This window comes from Hippoglossus stenolepis, chromosome 21, assembly GCF_022539355.2.
Source record: "Hippoglossus stenolepis isolate QCI-W04-F060 chromosome 21, HSTE1.2, whole genome shotgun sequence".
NCBI classification, from domain to species: Eukaryota; Metazoa; Chordata; class Actinopteri; order Pleuronectiformes; family Pleuronectidae; genus Hippoglossus; species Hippoglossus stenolepis.
The window spans coordinates 13421767-13442357 of record NC_061503.1 but is presented as its reverse complement, the minus strand read 5'-3'; the positions used below and the strand labels follow the sequence as shown (position 1 = coordinate 13442357).

At 38.9% G+C, this 20591-nt stretch overlaps 1 protein-coding gene across 4 annotated transcripts in view; it reads right to left on the bottom strand.

Moving 5' to 3' along the window:
• Nucleotides 1-20591, bottom strand: part of vti1a (vesicle transport through interaction with t-SNAREs 1A) — a 109863-nt gene that overhangs the window by 67306 nt on the left and 21966 nt on the right. For 2 of the 4 annotated variants that reach the window (XM_035144923.2, XM_035144920.2), the window contains exons 5-6: nt 16108-16128; nt 8986-9070 (exon numbers count right to left, since the gene is read on the bottom strand). In XM_035144923.2, coding sequence (XP_035000814.1) covers nt 8986-9070; nt 16108-16128 — 106 coding nt within the window. The remainder of the gene's footprint in view (nt 1-8985; nt 9071-16107; nt 16129-20591) is intronic. The other 2 variants (XM_035144924.2, XM_035144922.2) reach the window with 1 other exon arrangement.

The window sequence follows — 20591 nt, the reverse complement described above, 5'->3', positions numbered from 1 at the left end:
TACTCAAATCCAGGAATATTATGACCTTAAACTTTTACCTACAAGTGAATTATGTTAAAGTATTACGATAAGTACCGACTGTTTTGTTTTCAAGGACCTATTACATTGAACATCTAATTATTTCATTACAATATATAAATAATTACTCTTGAGTCTGTATTACAAATACTTTTATAAGAATGATGGGAAAATGAGAAACACAGACACATAGACATGCTGCTATAGCACAAAATGTAGTTTATTGTATGATGAGGTAATGATTTGAAGTATTAGCTTTTTAGGGGACTAAATAAATATATTCAATAAATATTGTAGGAATTGAATCTAAAGCTTTAAAAACTGTGCACTAGATTTACTGGTAATGTATGAACTAAAAGTTATATTTATTGTGAAAATGTTTTAAACCTTAATTATTCTATGTGTTGTTAAAATATAACTTATTGTTACAAGCATATTCCCATGTATTAAGTATTTTTATTTTCTTATTACAGTAAGGCAGATAACTAAAAATACATTTTACTTAACTTCTAGACAACTGTACAGGAAGTGAATCATGACAGACTATTTACATTAAAATGACACCAGCAGTCACCTGGGTGGTAAAATACTATCAATGATTATTAGCCTTAAACTGTCTATTTATTACTGTTAAATCTGACATACAATTTCAACTGCACTGTGAATGCTATTCAAATTATTAGTGGCAATATGAGGCAAATATTCCCAATCTGAAAAAAGTTTATTTTGGTTGAAAAGTCATGGATGAATTAATCATTACCTTCTGTCTGGTTTAAAAGTTGTTATTAAAATGCTTAATTATTTCACTCTCTCAAAATATGCTCTGTGTAATAAATGTTTTTTTTATTTTTACTACAATGCCTACAAATAAAACAAAATAGCAGATGATATAATTTAATAAATACTGTTGTAGATGATAAATCTATCAAAACCTACGTGTGGGAAAGGTATGACTTCTGACGTCATGAAACATCACAGGTGGCTGAAACAAGCACATTTTTTATTTTTGAAACAACTAACAAAACTGTCATTTTACATGAGCACATCAGCAAAAAAGGGAAAATACTGAGAAGCAGTAATAATACTAGTTTCCCCTTAACAATTTTCTTCCTTAAAACTGTATGAATCTGCATCAAAAAAAGAATTGCCCATTTATGTCTGCCAGCTTGACAGAAGACTCACTGTGAAGATACGATGCTAATGGTAGTTTGACTCAGTTGTCATTACTCAAGTGCTTTGTAGTAGCGCGCCTCTTGCCTCTTTTTAAATAAGAAAGGTTGTCACTTTACTACATCGTAAATGAGATCACATCTAAGCGAGGTTACTGGTCAAATAAAAGCTACGGGGATTTTTTTTCTCCATATTTCTTGAATTGGTAAACAAGCGAGAAAACACATTTCATTCAGCTGTTGTCTTCCTATGTCTTACTCGCATATACAGACGCGTATCTACACTCACTCTGATAAACGTCTCCTCTGGTTTTCCCTTTTCTCTTTACTCCTTTTTCCGGGTTTTTAACTGTCATCAATCCTCTTGTCATCCGGTGCGTCATTCTCATCACTGAATTAATATTTCTGATATACGTCCTCGGGTGACAAGGTGGCACAATTCTCTCTCACTGCCACTCCTTTACTTTATTTCACCATTTCATTTTTCTTTTTTCTTTTTTTGTTCTCCCTTTCCATTTTTAATATTTCAGCGCCTCAGATGTAGCGGCTCTTTAAAGCGCCCATGGGGGCTCTGAGTCCTCGCTTTTGTCTCCCATTTCCTTCTGAAACAGTTTTTCTTTAACCCTGTGCGGCTCTTCACAGTTGTTGTCTTAGCTCTCTCCTCTCTGTCGCTCTTTCTGCTGCTTTCTTTTTTCTCCATCTCCCCCTCCCTCACTCAGCTCTCTCTGTGTCAGCCAGAGGTCAATGCTACACTTTTTTCTTCTGCATGCAAGAAGGAAGGGGGTGTCTTTTTAGTTATTGTAACCTAAAAATAGAAAAAAAAAATCTGATTTAAGGTTGGGACAAAGGTGTCTTCTTAGACATGGTGGCACACCACTATCTAGCAACTGGGGGATGTTTCATATCTGGAGATAAGGATTAGATTATATCAATAAATGGTTTGGATGAGGTCTGATCGAGAATATGGACCAATTTACCAACTGTGCCTAAACGACTTAATTCAAGGTTATTACTAAGGGACACTGTAGATTATTTAAAGCTGAAATGAACTATGTTTTTGTGATATACAAAGACGTGTCGCATTTACCGTGGATATGTATCATCATGGTCTCTTATTGCCAAATGTTGATCAAGTTATGATACCACTTTCTCAGTACTTCAGTAAATACTATATTTTAATCTGGGATATTTGCACTGCAGCCAAGGAAGATGAAGCAGTAATTTAAATACGCACAAAGTTACGTATTAAGGTGGAACACCTGCATCTTAAAAATCTGAAAATTTGTACGAAACTCTTGTTTGTCATTTAAATCAATTTTACAAAGTTAAGGTTTCATTTAAAAATGTACATTTCTCTCTGAAATCCTGTCTCATGTTTGAACTCCCTATAATCGGATCATTATTTCCTAGAGACTCATTATGTTGAGAGCCTTGTTGAAGCTAATAAATGACTAAAGGTCTAATTATTAGATTTTCACATAATTGTATCAATGCTAGCTAACGTATTGTGCAGAGCTAATTATGGGGAAGACTCGCAGTATCTGTCATAGTTGGTGGCCGCAACCGAAGCATTGTTATTCAGTGCGGACATTTTCACAGACATGTAGCTTTGGCCTATAAGGTTAATTTAATTTTACAGAAAATCGTTACTCACTACAATCCGTGTAGCTCCACTTAACTTAAGCTAATATTTGGATGTTCGCGTAAAAACCTGTCGCTACACACCGGGACTTGCTCACACACAGGGAAACGGGCGGGCACACACAAACACATACTCAAGTCTGTTGGTTCAGCTCTTCCATTGAGAGTCCGTATGCTAGCTGGCCATTGTGCGCGCAAGGCCTTTTGTCTGTGCAGCCTGAAACTGGTGATTGCACCTTAGCTACCGCAGTTCAAGCGTAAACAGTGTTTTCATGCCCTACGATATTCACTGTTGCCAGTGGACCCCTAAATCCCTGGAACAGCTGAGTCCTAGGGTGTCAAAGATAATGGCGATTTATTGCAGTGCGTGGCTTTCTCATTGCCCCTCCCGCACCCCTTTCCAATCGTCCCTCCACCCCTCCTCCTCCCTCAAACAGATTAAAATTAAGCCGTAAACATGTGAGGATGGAATTAACACATTTAGCGAGTCTCCTCTTCCCACATCCCATTTTCGCTCCAGAGCGGCTGATCCCCGCTGCCGAACGTGGGTGCAATTTTAATGACTCGCAACGTTTTTGAAGTCCACATGAAAAAAGTGCCGCTCGCCGTTTGTGGCGGCGCTAGATATGGCTGGGCCATGGCCAACCATGATTGGGGGGACACGTGCCGCCGACTCGGACTCCAGGCTCTTCGATAGGATCGGTGTCATTTTCCTCTCCACGATAAGACGCCTTGCTGACAAGGTCCGATTAGGAGAGAAAAAATCATTATTGCTACGCCTTTCATCCACCGGGGGTTTACCGATAAACAGCTCACCCACGGCTAGATTTTCTGAGAGCAAGATGTTAGGCATTGAAGCATATATATTTAGGAAATGTGGTTTCAGGCAGAATTTGGGGGCATTTTTTAATAATTATTTTCCTTTAAAAGAAGAAAAAAACATACTTTTCCTTTAAAATGTATTTTTAAGAAAGGCCTTCTTTCTCCACAGCAAAAAACTCAAGCTGTGAAATATTTAAGTCCAAGATCTCGGCTCCATTAATCAAACAATTATCAAAAAACTTTATATTCTTTTTGAACACAATGCAACATGCCGATTGTATCAGCCTACAAAAAAGTGATTTATTATGCTATACCTCAAGGAAATCCACTTTAGCAAACTGTCCTTTAAAAGAGAGAAATAAAAAGAGATGCTTAAAATATTCAAACTACATTGTAGAACAGAGGGAATAAACTAAAAATAAAGAAGCGAGAAAAGATTCAGCTACGTTTTAATAGGAAAAGATTTACACTGCATATATACTGTATATATTTCTAAACATTGTTCATATGTGACTGAAATAAATACTTAACTTCCAACTGGTGTATTACCAGTGATACAAGACATAAAACTAATGATTAAAAACATGAGAAAACGGCTTTGTTAAAAAGTATGAGAATTAACCAAAAAGTTCAAATTACTTTAAAATTTCTTAAATGAGTAACAAAGACTGTATTTACTTTTGTTGTTTTCAAAAAATTATCATTCCAAAAGAATCTAAAATATATTTTAAAGGATTTATTTATCTTGATTATTTTATTTTATAAACGAAATTATAATAGTATTATAATGTTAAAATACTTATTAAGATTAACTAAAAAAAATCAAATCCATCAAGAGCTATTTATAGATTCTGCTTAAAATAACACTTGGGCTCCATAAATGTGACTGATTATGTAATTTAAGTGTTAGCGTATGGATTTGAGGAGCGAGCTCCACTTTGGTGGTCCAGCACCAAAAGAATGATGGAGTCTGATCTTTAGAGGTAACAGGGAGAAAGAAAGCGAGTGGGAGAGAAACAGAGAAAGATGCAGGGGGAGAGATAGAGAGTCGGGACAAACGTGTGTTACTGGGCCACTCCAGCGCCCATGGACTCTCAGCAAGACTCAAAGCCACGCTCGGCTTCAAAAGGGAGCCATGAAGATTTTTTTTTTTTTTTATGTTTACAAAAACATATTTATTTATTTCTCGTCACTCTGTCATTTATCTATTTATTTCTTGCTGTCCCAGAATCCCTTGCTCTGCCACTGGAATCATGTTCGATGACGCCGGCGTACTCGCCCTCCCTCTTTTACCCCCCCTTCCCTTTTAATACCACTGCAGTTGAAAATCAAACTGCTCTAAAACAAACTGATGTACTCTTTAATACAGTCGTCACATCATCACAGGGTCCTCACGTGTCTGCCTTGGTGACAACTGCAGGGCTGCTTAGCTTAGCCCAGCGATCGCTGCCACTTTGTTGGTCGAGGGGGGAGACCGTGAGAGTGGGACGGGAGTGAAAAGGGAAGAGACTGAAAGAAAAGTCCCCTGGATCATGGTTGAGTCAGCAGCACCTTTGATTGACAAGGTCTAATCAGCTTATCTCCATCCTAATAAAGTTGATAGCCTGCGGTGTTGCTCTCTACCTGGCATGGTGTGAACTTTGGGCTCGGCTGGGGCCCCCGAGGGCCCGGCTCAGACCCTCTCTGCTTATCTAAACGGGACTGAAATCAATCCCTAATGAGCTGTTTTCATTTTGCAGGATTGATTTCAGGCCCCTAAACACCAAGAACACTTGCCTAAGAAGTCTTCTCAGCCTCTTGCTGGCCACCTTTAAAATGCAGAGCAGCAACGCTTTTGTCTGTCTCCGGCTTTGTTTCATTTTGCTACCATTGCTAAAATATTTGTGTCGGCTGAACAAATATAAATGGGGATGAATTTTCAAAGTAAACTCACTCCACATTCCCACTTAATTTAGTGAGTTGTAATATGTAAAAACATTGCCAATGAGATGCATTTGTAGAAACTGGCGATTGTCATAGTTCTATCAAAATAAAAGCCTTTATATTTTAGGTTAAAATGATTTAAAAATAAATGTATCAAACGTGAATTTGTCAAAACTGCAGTGGTTTCCAGCAGACATAAAGCTATTGACCTATAATTTAAGTTTAAAGTTCACAATGACAATTGCGTCCTAGAACAATTGCACATTTATAGAACCATCTGCAAACAGCTGCTCTATGCTGACACAACAAAGCAAATGTAATATAAAGCTGTTCAGTCATCAGATTTATGCTGGTAAACAACAAAAAAAATTAATTACCATAACTCGGAAATTTAGCACGAGTTTGATGGAACAATTTTTAGCCATGTTCCGTGTGAACTCAACTCAACTCTCTCTCCTTCCATGAATAATAATCAAAAAGGTGGAACAGCCAATCATTGCGACTCAGATGTCTTATCTGTCATGCAATCTATTTCTAAACAAGCAATCATAAATCATTCAAAATCTTTTCAACTGCGGAGGGAAGGACTCAAATCTGGCATGTCTTTGATTTAACATCAGTCAAGTCTCCACATTTGGGCATTTCAAATGCCCCTGACTCAAATGTCTTTAAATTGGCTAACTGCATGCCCTCCCTTTTTATTTAGGGCCCTCTTTAACTGGGCTAGCCCCCATGTCTGCTTGTTGCTATGTCTGGGGCTTTTAAGTCGGTGCTCCTCACTAATGAAGTTCTATACTTTATTTATGAGACAAACAGAGGACCCTGGTTCTTGAGGAGTGCATGTGGTAAAAAGCTCTGCATGTCCAGAGTCTCATCAATGCCCCCCTGAGGGCTTTCACAGCTTTTGGCAAGCTTTTGTTTTTAGTAAAAACAATGGGAACATTGAGAATGGTAGAAAAAAAGAAATGCTAAATTTGATAAAAAAAAAGGTACGATGTGAAGATTTATCTTTTCTTAGAGCTAAAAACTCGTCTTTTTCCCCTTAAGTAGGACCTAGAAGCATCCTGGCTTTTTTGTTCCTGGTCATTAAGAGATATATTGTCAGCGCTGCAGAGAAAAGGAGCAAAACTGAGTTTCTACGCCATTTCTTTGTTCAGGATCTATCTCTTTGAAATAAAAAATGTCTTTTAGTTCCACTTCCCCCATTGGTCAATTACAGTTCTTAAGGGCTGCTGTGTCATTTTGGATAAAAGATGCAACTTTGAATTACTGCAAAAATAATGACGCTAAACTGCTCTTCGTGGAAAAAGTGCAGCTTAGATGTCTGAGGAGAGTTGAGGTTTGTGGCGAGGAAAGCATTACCAGTTTTACTATAGAGGGTCTGATTGGAGAAACACTTAACACTCTAATTATTCTTGTTTAACGGCTATGGATGCCACACCTCTGTGTTAGGAAACTCAAAGCCTATTCCTCGAACTGCCAGTGCCATTTTCATAATGTGCATGAATAAAGCGCAGTGCACTTCTTAGACTTTTGTTTTATTATTTTGCATTTGTTTGGTGTGAAAGAGAAGCAACGACAATAAATGCAGCCTTTGTTGGACGATGAAAGTAAACAATTTAGCTTCTGCAAACACACAAATCCCAGCCCTGGCTGCGCTGCATCTGAATATTATAAAAACGACGGCAAGACTAGGATCTGAATGGTGCAGGATTTACCAACGATGTCTGAGAAGTGTTGTGACGAGCCGCCGCGGAACCACAGGAGTAAATATATAGTTTGAGATGACTGAACAACACTAAATTAAAGAGCAAACTGAATCTGGGATTGGATGGCAAACCCCAACAAACTTTGTAAAACCCAGTGGATAAATATGGCTACCGAATGTTTGTGCCCAGTGTGTTTGTTAAATTTGAGTTTGGCATATATAGTAATTAGTCTGGTGGAGGAGAGCATATGCGTGGCTTATCTATGCTCTTTGTGCAGACGTATTCTCGGGTTTTAACCCAGAGACATTGCCATTTCAGGTTGTGCATCTGAGCGGAGGGTTGGTATCGACAGCAGAGTAAAGGAAGGGGTCATGGATTAAAGACGCAGGGGCGAAGCTTCCCCACCAAACCACAAACACACCCCACAGCTGGTGTGGACCAAGCCAAGTGTGTGGGACCAAGGCAGGATAAACGAGTATTGTTCTTAGCTCGCCGCACACACGGGTGGATGAGACAGCAACCGGTGACACCGGGTCAAGGGGCATGTGGCCGACTATGGCGGGAGAAACTGCCGGGCCCAGGAGGTACTGAACACTGCTAAGCCATGGCCCACATCTTAAACACCAATGCGTGCTGAGAGGAAAAACATCAAAATGAGCCCGCTCTAGTGGAAGATTCGACTGGATAGAATTAAAAATGTGTCGGCTGTCGCAGAATTTGACACAGTCGAGAAACTCGGATACCGGCAGGGATCATCTGAGACATTTGAACCAACATTTTTAAGCAGAGAATGCAGATTGTATTTATGAATTTGTGAATGCAAGTTACAGAGAACATCAAAAGCTGGTGGTCTGCGTGCGAACCTTCCTTGACTTGAATTATTAAATCTGTCGATGTCGCACATGCCAGCCACCCCGCGATTATAGTGTAAATTGACAAACTTTTTCAAAACTACAACGGAAGCCACAGAAAGCTGGTTGATACTTCAAGAATGAGCTTTGATACATCTCTGAGGAATACACTGTGCCTCGATAATGTGGTGACTGTCAGCGAGGAAGACAGGAAGGGAAGAAAATATGCTAACTGGTTAAATCTATTTAAGATCCCAATGAGTCTTTTTTTCCTATTTTGAGATAATAAAAAAAAACGTCCTTGATAATGAAGAAAATTGAGTTTGTGTGTGTTTTTGGATGGTTTATTTAGAAAGTGATATTACGGTTTTTTTCTTCCTCCTGCACCCCTGAATTAAGAACTTCAGGAGGAACGCTGACGTTTATTTTCATAGACCCCCTGTCTGTTTATCTTTAAAAAAAAAAAAAAAACACCACCCACCCATAACACATGCATACACAACACACACAGACGCACACAGCTATATAGCAATGCATGAATTTTCTTCGGAAGCAGAGGAAGTAGAAGCGGAGCCCGATCTGTCGCCTCTACACCTCTCTTTCTCTCTCTCTCTCTCTCCCTGGCTTGTCTTTTGATGTTCTCCCGAAAATGTCATCAGGCGTCAAGGAAAGAGGTTGTTTTTTTTACACACACACACCCCCCACCAAACACACACACAAACACATATCAACCTACCTCGCATATGAGCAAGACAATTTGCTGTCTTTCACTCATCCTCACCACTATCTTGAACCCCCCCCGCCCAACACCACCCCACTCCTTCCCGACCCAATCCAAAACAGAATACGCACCAGTTTCTACTGCTATCTGGTAGCCGGCCTCCAGTCTCCGCGATGACCTTTCTATCTTCTCTGTGTTGTCCAACAGATGCGCTCTCTGCAACAAATAAGAGAAAAAAATAAATAAAGCCAGAGAAACAAACAAGGAAAAAAAAATAAAAAATTGATTGAGAGGGCTGGGAACCATTTCAAAGAAACACATCAACACTGTCACCTAAACAGACAGACCACATCCACAGCGACAACATAATGCAGCCAGGTTGGCAATAACCTTCATGGATGACAATGTGTTATATGCTGATGGAATATCAAGCATATGCATGTTGAGGCTGACAATATCAGATGTGTTGCTGCCTTATCTTGGACATGAAAACAAGAACAACTTTGAGGTTGGTTGCCTCCTTGTATTGTTTCACAACAGAGCCTTCTGCTGCGCGTGGGGAAAAGTTAAGGCAGGAGGGTGCAAATCAAGATGAAATCACATTTAATTTGCAGCTTTCGCAGCGAGAGAAAAATCCTGTTCAGGGGAAAAAGCTTTCACCTGGAGAAGGAATATAAACAAAATCAACCGTAACCCCCTCGACTGTAGACAGTAATGCAACATATAAAGTTAAATAAATAAGTAGAATGGCACCAGTAGAGCGCATTCCTCCGCCAAGGCCCAACAGTCCCATTAGATTCATTTAAGCTGCACTAAAATTCACACACTCATATATATCACTCTCAGAGTTTTTTATTAAATCAAGACCCATGAATAATTCCCCGGGAAAATTGTAAAATATATATTAATAACTGTCTTGCAATAATAAAGACAGTGAAAATAATTGATCTGGATACACACCAAAATTTAATGAGTTCTTCCTTGACCCTTCTACCAAGTTTCGGGAGAAATCAGTTCAGGTTTTTTTTGGTGTAATCTTGCTTACAACCAAACAAACATAGAAATCAAACAACAACCAACAGACGGGTGAAAACAGAACCTAGTTGGCAGAGGTGATCATTTTTGAATAACAAAAAATAATGATGAACGTTGGCTTGAGTCGTCCTGCAACGGCCTCGGTTTGAGTTCCGACCCGGCGCCTTGCTGCGTGTATTTCCCCATTCTCTCTCCCCGCTTCTCTTCCACGCTAGTTAAACGTGAAAATACCTGAAAAATAGTAGCTTCAAAAAGTAATAATAATGATATCTAAGCCTTTCCAAACTAATTAATGTCCTAAAAGTTTATAAAATGATCATCATATCGGAGGTGTGAAATGTAATATTAAAAAACGTAAGCCCAAACAAAACCAGTGAATTCCCTTCCCGCTTCTTGTTTATCCACATTAGTGGACAAAAACAGTCATTCATGATGTACGAGTTACCACATCCCCCCTTGGTTTACTCACAGCGATCGACAATTGACAAGCCTGCCCGCTGAAAGCACAGAGTTCACAGAGCAGAGGTGTTCAAGAAAAGATGTGTTTCATAAAATATTAAATCAGCAACTTGATCATTTTTTTCAAAGTGGATGTTTGTGAGTATCAAGGTGTTAGCTCGGGCTCTAATATCAAGTGTATACATATCAAGTGATAGCGCTTCTTTAGATACCAAGAGAGGGGGGGTGGGGGGGAGAGGGTTTTGGTTCTTTCTCTACAGCAAAACAATTCATGTCTGACAAGCAAGGCGAGAACAGATCTGATCTGTTGACTGATGGCCTTGGGTTCCATCTCGGGGCTCTCAAATATAGAAATCTTCCATTATGGGTTTATTTCATTGTGTTCACGTATCCAATTACTGCACCGTATATTACAAAAACATACAGACAGTATCTCTGGAAAATCATTTAATATTCTATTATCTCTGTACTTTGAACGGGTCAGGTCAGGTCAGTGTTCTCACACCTAAATAAAAATGTATAAAGAGACTTATTTTATTAGAAAATGCCACATTTATACAAAAGCCTAAATTCCCACAAATGTATGTTTATCTATACCTGACAATTTATATTGTTAGATGTAATGCATGTTTTATTATCCAGATTTCAGTGGAATATGTATTGTTGACTATACAGAGAGGTTTCAGGAATAAGTTGAGTCTTCTTTACACATGTAGTCAGTGATTTGGTTACTTGACAATGTTTTCCTGTTTGGTTTAAACATAATTCTTTCCACTGTCACCATCAGGGGACCCGGAGTTTCATCTCAACTAACAGCTACAGTTATACTCAATTTGTCACTGAGTAGTGGCAACCGTTTCACTGAGGAAACCAGCAGGGAATACTGACTTATATATTTTTTTCAACGTTATATTTTTCATGACACTGCACAAAAGAGGCTCGCCAACTATCACTGATCACACATGCTTTGGTAAAGTTGCATTAAACTGCATGAAAATGTGAGTTGTGGCATTTTTTTCCGCACATTTTTCCCCATTAAGATTATTTATGTTTTAGACATTTATGTTCGATTTTCTTTAACAGAAAGTGTCAATTACCCATGACCTGCAACTGACGACTCACAAATGCCATTGAGCTTAATGTAGTTATTCTGACCTTATATGTTTTTACCATAATTTCACAGATCTAATAAACTCAGCCTCTTATTACAGGATTCCTGCGCACTGTATAACAAGAGAGTTAATCATTAAGGGCTGTTTGATCTACTTTGATATTTCAAGTAGTGCCTGGATATGAAACTTTACATTAAAGTCCTTTCATTACCTCCACTGAGGAAGTTGTTTTTTCAGCCCTCGGCCATTTGGCTTTTTTTAAGGGGACTATAGGGCCTTAAATAGGTGGCTGGTTAAAATTACCTTTCACCAAAAGACCAAAAGACTGTCTAAACTCAATAACATCTGTTGTCAATCTATGTAACACACAAGCATAGATTCAAACAAACCTACACAGCCCCATATTGTCCAATGTAGTGACTTCATGTGCGAGTTCAAACTGAAATCCAGCTTTTCATTAAATCCATACTGCCTTCAGAGGAGAGGATCACAAACACTTGTGAACATGCAAGACTTAAATGTTTACTCAAATGTTGTTGGTTTTGATGGCCGTTCTAATACGTTATGTTAAGAAGCCGATCAGATGTAACACATGTGACACTCAAAAAAACAACCCGATGAATGGCAACCGCCTCTTTGACAAGGGGTTTATGCCCATCAAATGAGCGAGGGGGACAGGGGGAGAAGTGAAATCTCCAGTTTTTGTCGGGGCTGTCAAAACATGTAGCAGCTAATCACTCAGAGGAAATGAAAAATGTGGAGAAAAAAAAAAAAAAAAGAAGAGAAGTCAATGACACGCTTTTCAAAGTTTGACAATAAGAGGGATGGGAAAAGAGCAGGGAGGAGGAAAACTCCCTCTGAACTCTTTCCTTTCCCCTCGCTTCCTCTTTCTTCGCGCCGCTGACAGATGTCATTTAAAATTGCAGAGATACTTTTTAATAGTTAAAGGGAGGGCAGGGGGATGATGGAGGAATATGGGTGGTAAAGTGGGGCGGTTCGTGAGAGAAAAAAAGATGAGGAGATGGCGAGCGGGGCATGGGATGCAAGGTGTGGTGTGTTTTTTTGGTGCCGGGGTGTGGCAGAGGGTGTTCGGGGAGGGGTTACACGGGCGTGGATGTGGAGACGGTGGCGGCGTGCACGTGGGAGAAAAATGGATACCAAGCTTGGTCTATAATGAGCCCCTATGGATCAGCTGTGATGGGGGCACGTATTGACATGCAACGCTTAAGCTAATACACCTAGACCATGGCTGCAGTGCCTGTGTGTGCCTGGGAGCATGAGGCAGCCGGGGATACTGACAGAGTAGCGCACTCCCCGGGTTCTTCAAAGAGCTCAAGTGATTAGTATGTTATCATTACCATTCGAAACGTGATTTTCCTATTCCCTCTCGGCAAAGGTGACACGTCTTGGGGAGACGGCCGGCAGACTCACTGCGATGGAAAGCCACTTCAAAGCTTTCTCCTCCTGAATTTCTCTCTCTCCCTCTCTCCCTCTCTCTCGTTCTGTCTTCTTTTAGGGCCGGGGGGAGGGAAGGGTGTGTGGGTGGGTGTGTGTGTGTGTGTGTGTGTGTGTGTGTGTGTGTGTGTGTGTGTGTGTGTGTGTGTGTGTGTGTGTGTGTAGGGCGTTCGGGGGTGGTGGCAGTGGTGGTGTATTTATATATATGTGTGTGTGTGTGATCATTAGAATAATGCGCCCCGAGTTTGACGGTGACAGAACCTGAAGGAAAGGGTGAGAGTTCAGCCGCTAAGAATCCAGTAATGGCACACTGTGATGGACCCAATAATGAAACAATCCAGCCAGGAACACAGGATGACACAGTGCAAAATAATGAAAAGGAACATGGTACAATTAAAACTAAACATCCCGCCATGCGTAGTCACAGTCGAGGCTGATATAGAGATTATGCCCACAAACTTAATCTAAAGTGAGGAGCCTTAACTCTCCAGGAAAAAGCAATTTTGCTCCGATATACGAATGTCACACACCGACCAAATAAAAAAGGTGGATGTGTAGAAATGTTTAGCAAAGATGCTTTTTCTGCAGTTAGCCAGCAAAATGCCAGACATCCGTGTCAGCGTTTTTAATCGAGGGGAATGCAAAGTGGTTGGCAGCCCCGACTGTGCTACAACGTCCCATATCAAGGGTTGACCCCTGTGGTTCTGATATACGTCACCACTGGGATACCTGCAGGATAAGACACACCAGCGCCTTTTCAAGCTCAAATACAGGCTTCCCATTAAGACCTGCTATTTATTGACTGAAAAAAAAAAAACTAAGGATGCCATTAAAAAACACATCTGATTGTGTCATGGAGCCTTTTAGCAAAGGATTTAAAGACAATATATAATAAATATTGTGCATCTGCGAATGCACTCGTGGATCCCCCCCACCACCACCACAACCACTTCTGCCTATACATGTCTGCCGTTTCATCTGACACCTACATTTTGAACAAAGATCTTCTTAGGAACCACGAAAATGGTGTTTTTTTGTTGTGCTTTTTTGCGTCAAGAAACACTCTTCAGTTGTGAGTTATTAACAGGGAGCCCCAGAACAATGCAGCTGTAGCTCAAAAGAAATCTCTCCCCTCTTCTTTCGCTCTCCTGCCTTTTTTCAATATCAAACACAGACGGTTACTATCACCACTTTCCAAAGTTCAGATGATTTCCTTATTATTTCAATAAGGGTGGGGGAGAGTCAAAGTGAATAATGATGACAGCTGTGATTCAGACTGACTGTGTGATCTTCTGTGCCGTTTGTTTGGGACTTGTAAGACGAGGAATTACAAGTGTCAAACAGCTGTGAATATGGGTGCTAAATATTTAAACATGTTTTTCAGCAGAAGATAAAAAAAAAAGTATAGTTTTTTTAAAAGCAAGGCTTAAGTGTGTATAAGCTGTGCCAGCCTTTGATTTGAATGCAGGAAGAGCAGAAGGGTAAAAGACTGCGGTGGAGGAGTGCATTGGCGAAGAGGGTGTACACAAAAAAAAAATCCCCCTAAAAATCCAGCCCGATTACACAGATCGGACCACTGGTAAAGGGGGGAGACAGGTGAGGTAACTCGTGATGTCTTCTGACCCTCAGGCTAAGAGGAAATGCCCCAAAAATAGAGGGGAAGAAAAGGGGGAAACAACGGTGCAGCTAAATAAAAGAAAGCAGCGTGATAACATGGCACCTGGGCCAGTTGGCGTTTTGAATTATGGATAGGTGTGAATGGTGAGGCTCTGATAACAATTGAATCACTCGGCTTCAGCAGATGCTCCTTTGAACATAGAGTCACTCAGAGGCACGTTTAACAACAAGTTCAGCCAAGGACAAGAATATAATGTGATGTGATAGAAACTGAAAAAAATCTTCCTCAATAGAGGGAAAAAAAAAGTCTAAAGCATCATTTGCACGAGTAATAATCAAATATACCAATATAACAACTACTGAGTGTTCAATAATGTAATAGTTAAATACATTACATAGCAAATCAGTGTTAGCAGAAATCCACTTTACAGTTAAAGATTCATGACTTTTAATAAAAAAACAATGATATACCAAACAGTTCAACAACAAATGTTTAAAACCAAAAAGTCAACATACATATTCAAAAGATTACATGTGTTTTAAAGTGCACTTTACATATCAGTACCTTACCTTATATTTTACCCATTTGTATTGTTGGTTTTGCACCATCAACCTTTTCATATGACTTCATGATGAGTATTAGAAATTGTGATGGCCGCCCAATAATACAATTACTACAATGAGCTTCTTCAAATGACAGAGTAAATGAATTTGTACAATCAAAGTGAAGAATACAAAAACAACTGTTGCTAATGGAGCTAGACGCAGGAAATATATATAAAAACTCACAGTACTTGCAGAGTAAAACAGTCGCTATTGCCAATTGGCTTGAGGTTTTAATGTCATGATTAACTTAGCGTTATGGTAGCATTTTGAGTTTGGTTAGCTCATGTGCTAAGGAGAAAGCTAACTGTGACGCTCATTAAGCTGGCTGTGTATGGTGGCAAACAGAATCAAATATTTTAGGTGTTACTTGTTCTTAAATCAAAACGATTCAACAACAGCTTCAGGAATTTCTTTTGGAAAACATGTTGGCAATACTGATGATGTTTTACGCAATGCTAAGTGACAACACAACAGAAACAACCCTACAGTCTTGCATATATCCCCAAAAACGAGTTTTTCCAGGGCCCCTGCAGAGTATATCTCTGCTGCTAGTTGCAGTCCACCTTAAAAAGAATAAATATTTAAAGAGAAGCAACACATTTAGCCTCATTGAAGGGTCGGACAATGGTGCAGCAGCCATTCCCTCTTGAAACGAAGATGTTGAACTGCGTTGGGCCCAATAACCGAAGCTGCTCTAAGCCCTGCTTCGTTCCACGATATTCGTCTTCAAACAGGCGTATCGGAAATAATATCTTATCTTTACTTTCGGATATTTGAGGTAAGGGAACCTGGAGAAACTGGTCTTCAGTGAATTCATTATCTCCGGCTTGGCCTTTAAGCTGTTCAATCAGACATGTAAAATAGTGTACAAATGAGCTGATTTTCATTTTCTACGGGGAGAGAGAAGGGCAAATGGAAATTTCAGTGGGAAAGCATAATTTAAATTGTTAAGAGCAGAGAAGCACTTACCTCTTCGCGTAACTTTATCAACTGCATCACGAGAGCAAAAGAGAGAAGGATGGAGAGAGAGTGAAGAAGAGATGTTTAAAAAAGCAGGAACGTGGCAGGAAGAAGATCAGTTATGTGGCTGGGTACAAAATTAACCTTGACGATTTATCTGTTTGCATGTTTAGCATTTGGAAATCACAAGACAAACACATTAAACGGAGCTAAACACGCCGCTCGCGCCGACTTTTTTGAACAAACAAAGATCAAGTCCTGGCGCTGTCACATTAAACACGGAGGGGGAATGGATCGCTCCACTCGCAATATCAACTAAGATTATCAAGGAAGTCACATCACAGAAGTTGATATAGCAGGAGAAAAAGAAAGAAAATGAGTCAAATATAGTGTGCGCAGGTACAGTGTGTTTAAAAGATTTTGTATCTGTCAGGGTTTTTTTTGCTGAATTCTCTGGAAGGAAAGATGGAAAGAAGAACGTGCCCAGTGGAGGAGAGGTGAAGAAATGCTGAGCCACTCCATTCGTGCCACTGTTTTATCAGTGCTGATGTCAATATTTCCCTATATGCATCTCCGTGAAGGTGTTTGCTGTTCAGACTGTGCAAGGGGAGTCATGTGAGGCTACCTTACATACAGTGCACTTTACAGCCACAGATCATGAAAAATGGATCTTAGCACAGCTATACATTTTTGATTAAACAGAATAGCATATTTAAAGTGGAGTAAATAAGAAATGTTATTCCTATTCCCAGTCCTGGAAAAATCTTGAATCTCTAATAATGAATTACACATTTGAGGGAGGGCAATAATTTGATTTGCTATTAATTATGACTGATTACAATTAAAAAGGTTGTTTTCTGTTGGCCTGTTATTAACAGGGGGCTGTGGAGGAGGAGGAGAACATTGGGGCTTATTGAGGGAATTCAACACATTTGCCTGAAAAGAGGGAAGAGGAACTTTTGATTTTTGTTTTTAAATACATTTGGCTAACATTAAAGGTTAGCAGATCCAAAGGGAGGCTCGGGAATATTTTGACTTTTGCCTGTTTATTTAGAATTTTTGGTGTCTGGAATAATTTTATAATATAATATAAGATGAGTGGTCTGGGATCTTGAATTACAAACTTGATTTCTAACTTTGAGGTCTAAAAAAACCACTGGGAGAGCATCCAAAAAATTATCTCTCGGTTAAAATAATTAAAAGCTCCTTCTACACGCGATAACGGGAATAAATGCAGAATTTACATTTAACATTTGCATTTATTTTATACTGAAATCCTAAACAACAAAATAAAAAAACAATACTGTACTGCATCGTGTCATCTATTTATATTACACCACCAGTAAACGCACTCAAAGAAACGTGTCGTATAATAACAGACCCAGGATAAAACTATGCTGTATAAAAAAAACACAAAAAAATATCTACAATCTTGCACAGATTTCTCTTGTAATTTTAGAAGCATCTCAAAAATAGTTCCTGCATCATTTGTGTTTTATTTTCTCTCAATTATAAAATATATCTATGACAGTTCAGTGTTGTATTGCAAATAAAAAAATGTAATATGCCAATATCTGTAAAGTGGGAAGTAAACAAGTATATCTGTTGTTTTTCTCGAGAGCTCTTACCCTTGAAAATGTCGGCAGTAACAAGACGCACTTTAGAGTGGAATCTGTCTTTTCTAACTTAAGTAACAGCTCCCCACTAGGAATGCATTATTGAACAGGCCAAAGTTTAAAACTACACCGTGAATGTGGTTATTTAGGGCTTGAACAAACCCAGCAGATCCTGCGATCCCTCACCCCGGCTCTGCCATCAGTCAATGGATACCAAACAAAACTTGTTCTAGCTCATCTGTGCCGCCTGAGTGACTGCAAGTCCTCGAGGAGGATTTGTTAAAACTATATGAGGGGCATGTTGAGCCGTTTCTCGTTTCTTCCTGTTTAGCTTTATTTTTTCTTTGGCAGCCATTCTTCAGTGCAGCCAACGATGCTCGCGTCGTTCAAGAGACACAGAGCAGCAAATACCGAATATTGTAAATCTCATAATTACTCCTGCACGAGCGCCTTTCCCTGTGTTTTTGTGATGCCAGCCAGTATTCAAAATTGCACTGCTGCAATTTTTCTGTTATGATAATCAGCATTTTTTTTTCAAACAAAAGATTTTTTTTTTTATCCAATACGGAATTCGATACAAGTGGTAATCTGCTTCCTTTGTAGCCTCTAAAATCTGGTCCATGCCGGCTCAAACCAGCACAATCTCTTGTGGCCAAACCTTCTGCTGCGACTGAAATCGAAACTATTCCGTATAGTGTTCGTGTGTGAAAAATGTGTGTGCATTCGCTGCTTTGTGTGTGGCGCGTCGTGTGTGTGTGCGTGTGTGCCATCGAAGTGTTTGTGCGTGTACTGCATGCAGAGGAAACAGAAAGGGGAAAAAAATGTGCAATGGCAGCCTACCACATTATTAAAAAAACGAGTTGATAGTGCCAATTCAGTCTCTGTCCGTGCACAGATAACGAATAAATGCCGAACTCTATTAAATCGTCCTTTAGCCATTATCGCAGGGCCAACACGCCATTTTCAGAACTTATGACGGTTCCCTATTTACTTAGCTATAAATCCTTGCCATGTAACCAACAGATTTGTGACTGGTAATGATCTGCTCAGCCAGGGCTATATGAAATGATCCTGACCTCTTTCAGATCGTCAGGAATTAAATTGACCGATTTGCCCCGGCCCCCACCATCTTTTCCCCTCTCCTATCACCGTGGTCTCGTTAGATAAAAAAAACCCTGAAGTTCCGAGTACTCCACTCACAGCAAGACCAAGACGAGTATTATCTCCACAAGTTTTAAAATGAAAATGAGGTAAATACGGCACCTGGGAGAAAAAGGGGGAATATATATCATCTATTTACTTTGCTTTTGCCCCCAGCATGAACTCTTTCTGTGCATGTGTGTGTTTGTGTTTTAGACATAAAATTATAATTTTTAAGTTTCATACTCTTATTGCTGTGTTATCACACGTAAATGATTTGTAGTACACGTCTTGAACATATTTAAGTATTTTGGTATGTATGTAATGTTTCAGCAAAACAAAACAAAAATAAAATAAATGCTAGTATAGAAAATGTGTCACTCACTATGGCTTTAATTTTTTTGGTGTACTGCAGAACCTTAATTCACAAAGAGAAATAAGTTTTAAAGTTAATATAATTGATATCTCTTAGGATGTACAATAGCATTAGGTAACTATTTAATTTGGGATTTTATTAATATTATTTTACACTTCATTATTTACATTATTATGTTTATATAAATTTAGAATCAAGAATAAAGCTGTGGATATTTTTCTGAGCTGCAGATGTCACATACAACTACCAGTAATTTACCTTTCGTGTGTAGGCATGGATTTAATAATTTGTTTTTCATACAATCATATTATAAAATATATATTATATAAAAAATATATAAAATAAATTCAGTAATTATTGGAGCATAATAATACATTTAAAAAACAATAGGTACAACAATATAACAGTGAATTCCAAATTGTATAAAAATGTCTTTGCAAAGTATTCACTGCACAAATATAGGTTTATTTTTCAAATAATTTCCTTTGTGATAAAAATTCCTCTTAAATATTTTTGGGATGATTTTTTAATGAATAAGGAAATAGGATTTGACATGAAAATGAAAAGATTTGAAAATATGATACTTTCTTATCCAGATTTCCCTTTGACAATATTTTGATAGAAGCCATCAGTGTCTCAGACCTGACATTTCTGACAGCAAGTCTCCTTCCAACTTCTGCATGAAATGTCAGTCACTTTTGTGTCTCGCTAATTTGCCAGGAATATGCATATCAATTACACATCCTGGCTTGAGATACATATGTTTCTAAGATGTGCAGTTCATGGGTCGTCATTGAAATGGTAATCGTGAAACGTTAAAAAAAAAAATAACAGACAACTTTATTTAGCTTTGCTGAGAATCATCTAAATATACACACATAAAGCACCGTGGGACTAAATGTGCAAATATGCATTGAGTATTTATCTTTGTCTTTTCTGAGTGTGCACGTTTGCAGACTCAAAGTGTTTATCTGCATGTGAGAGTGTGTGATTATGTGTGCCTTGAGACACAGTAACCCCTGCAAGTTGACAGCCGATTCTAAAGGCAATATATAATTAGTCAAAAGACGTTTGGTCAAAGTTGAGAGTGGCTGCGTATGAGTGGCAGCTGTGTAGGTGAGGAATTGTACGTCTTAAATGTTAAAATGCTGTTTTCTGAATCCGTTGATGTACCACTGTTTTGATGCAGCTCTACATTTATTCAAAACATCTTTGGTTTAAAGGAACACGTGGCATATTTTGGCCAATTAAGATCACATTTCATGATTTTTAATTTTCTTCTTCCTCGTTGCCACTTAAAACCCGTAAGTGATGAGAATGAATTTTTTTTCCCCAGACATTGCTGACAATGAATGGAATCT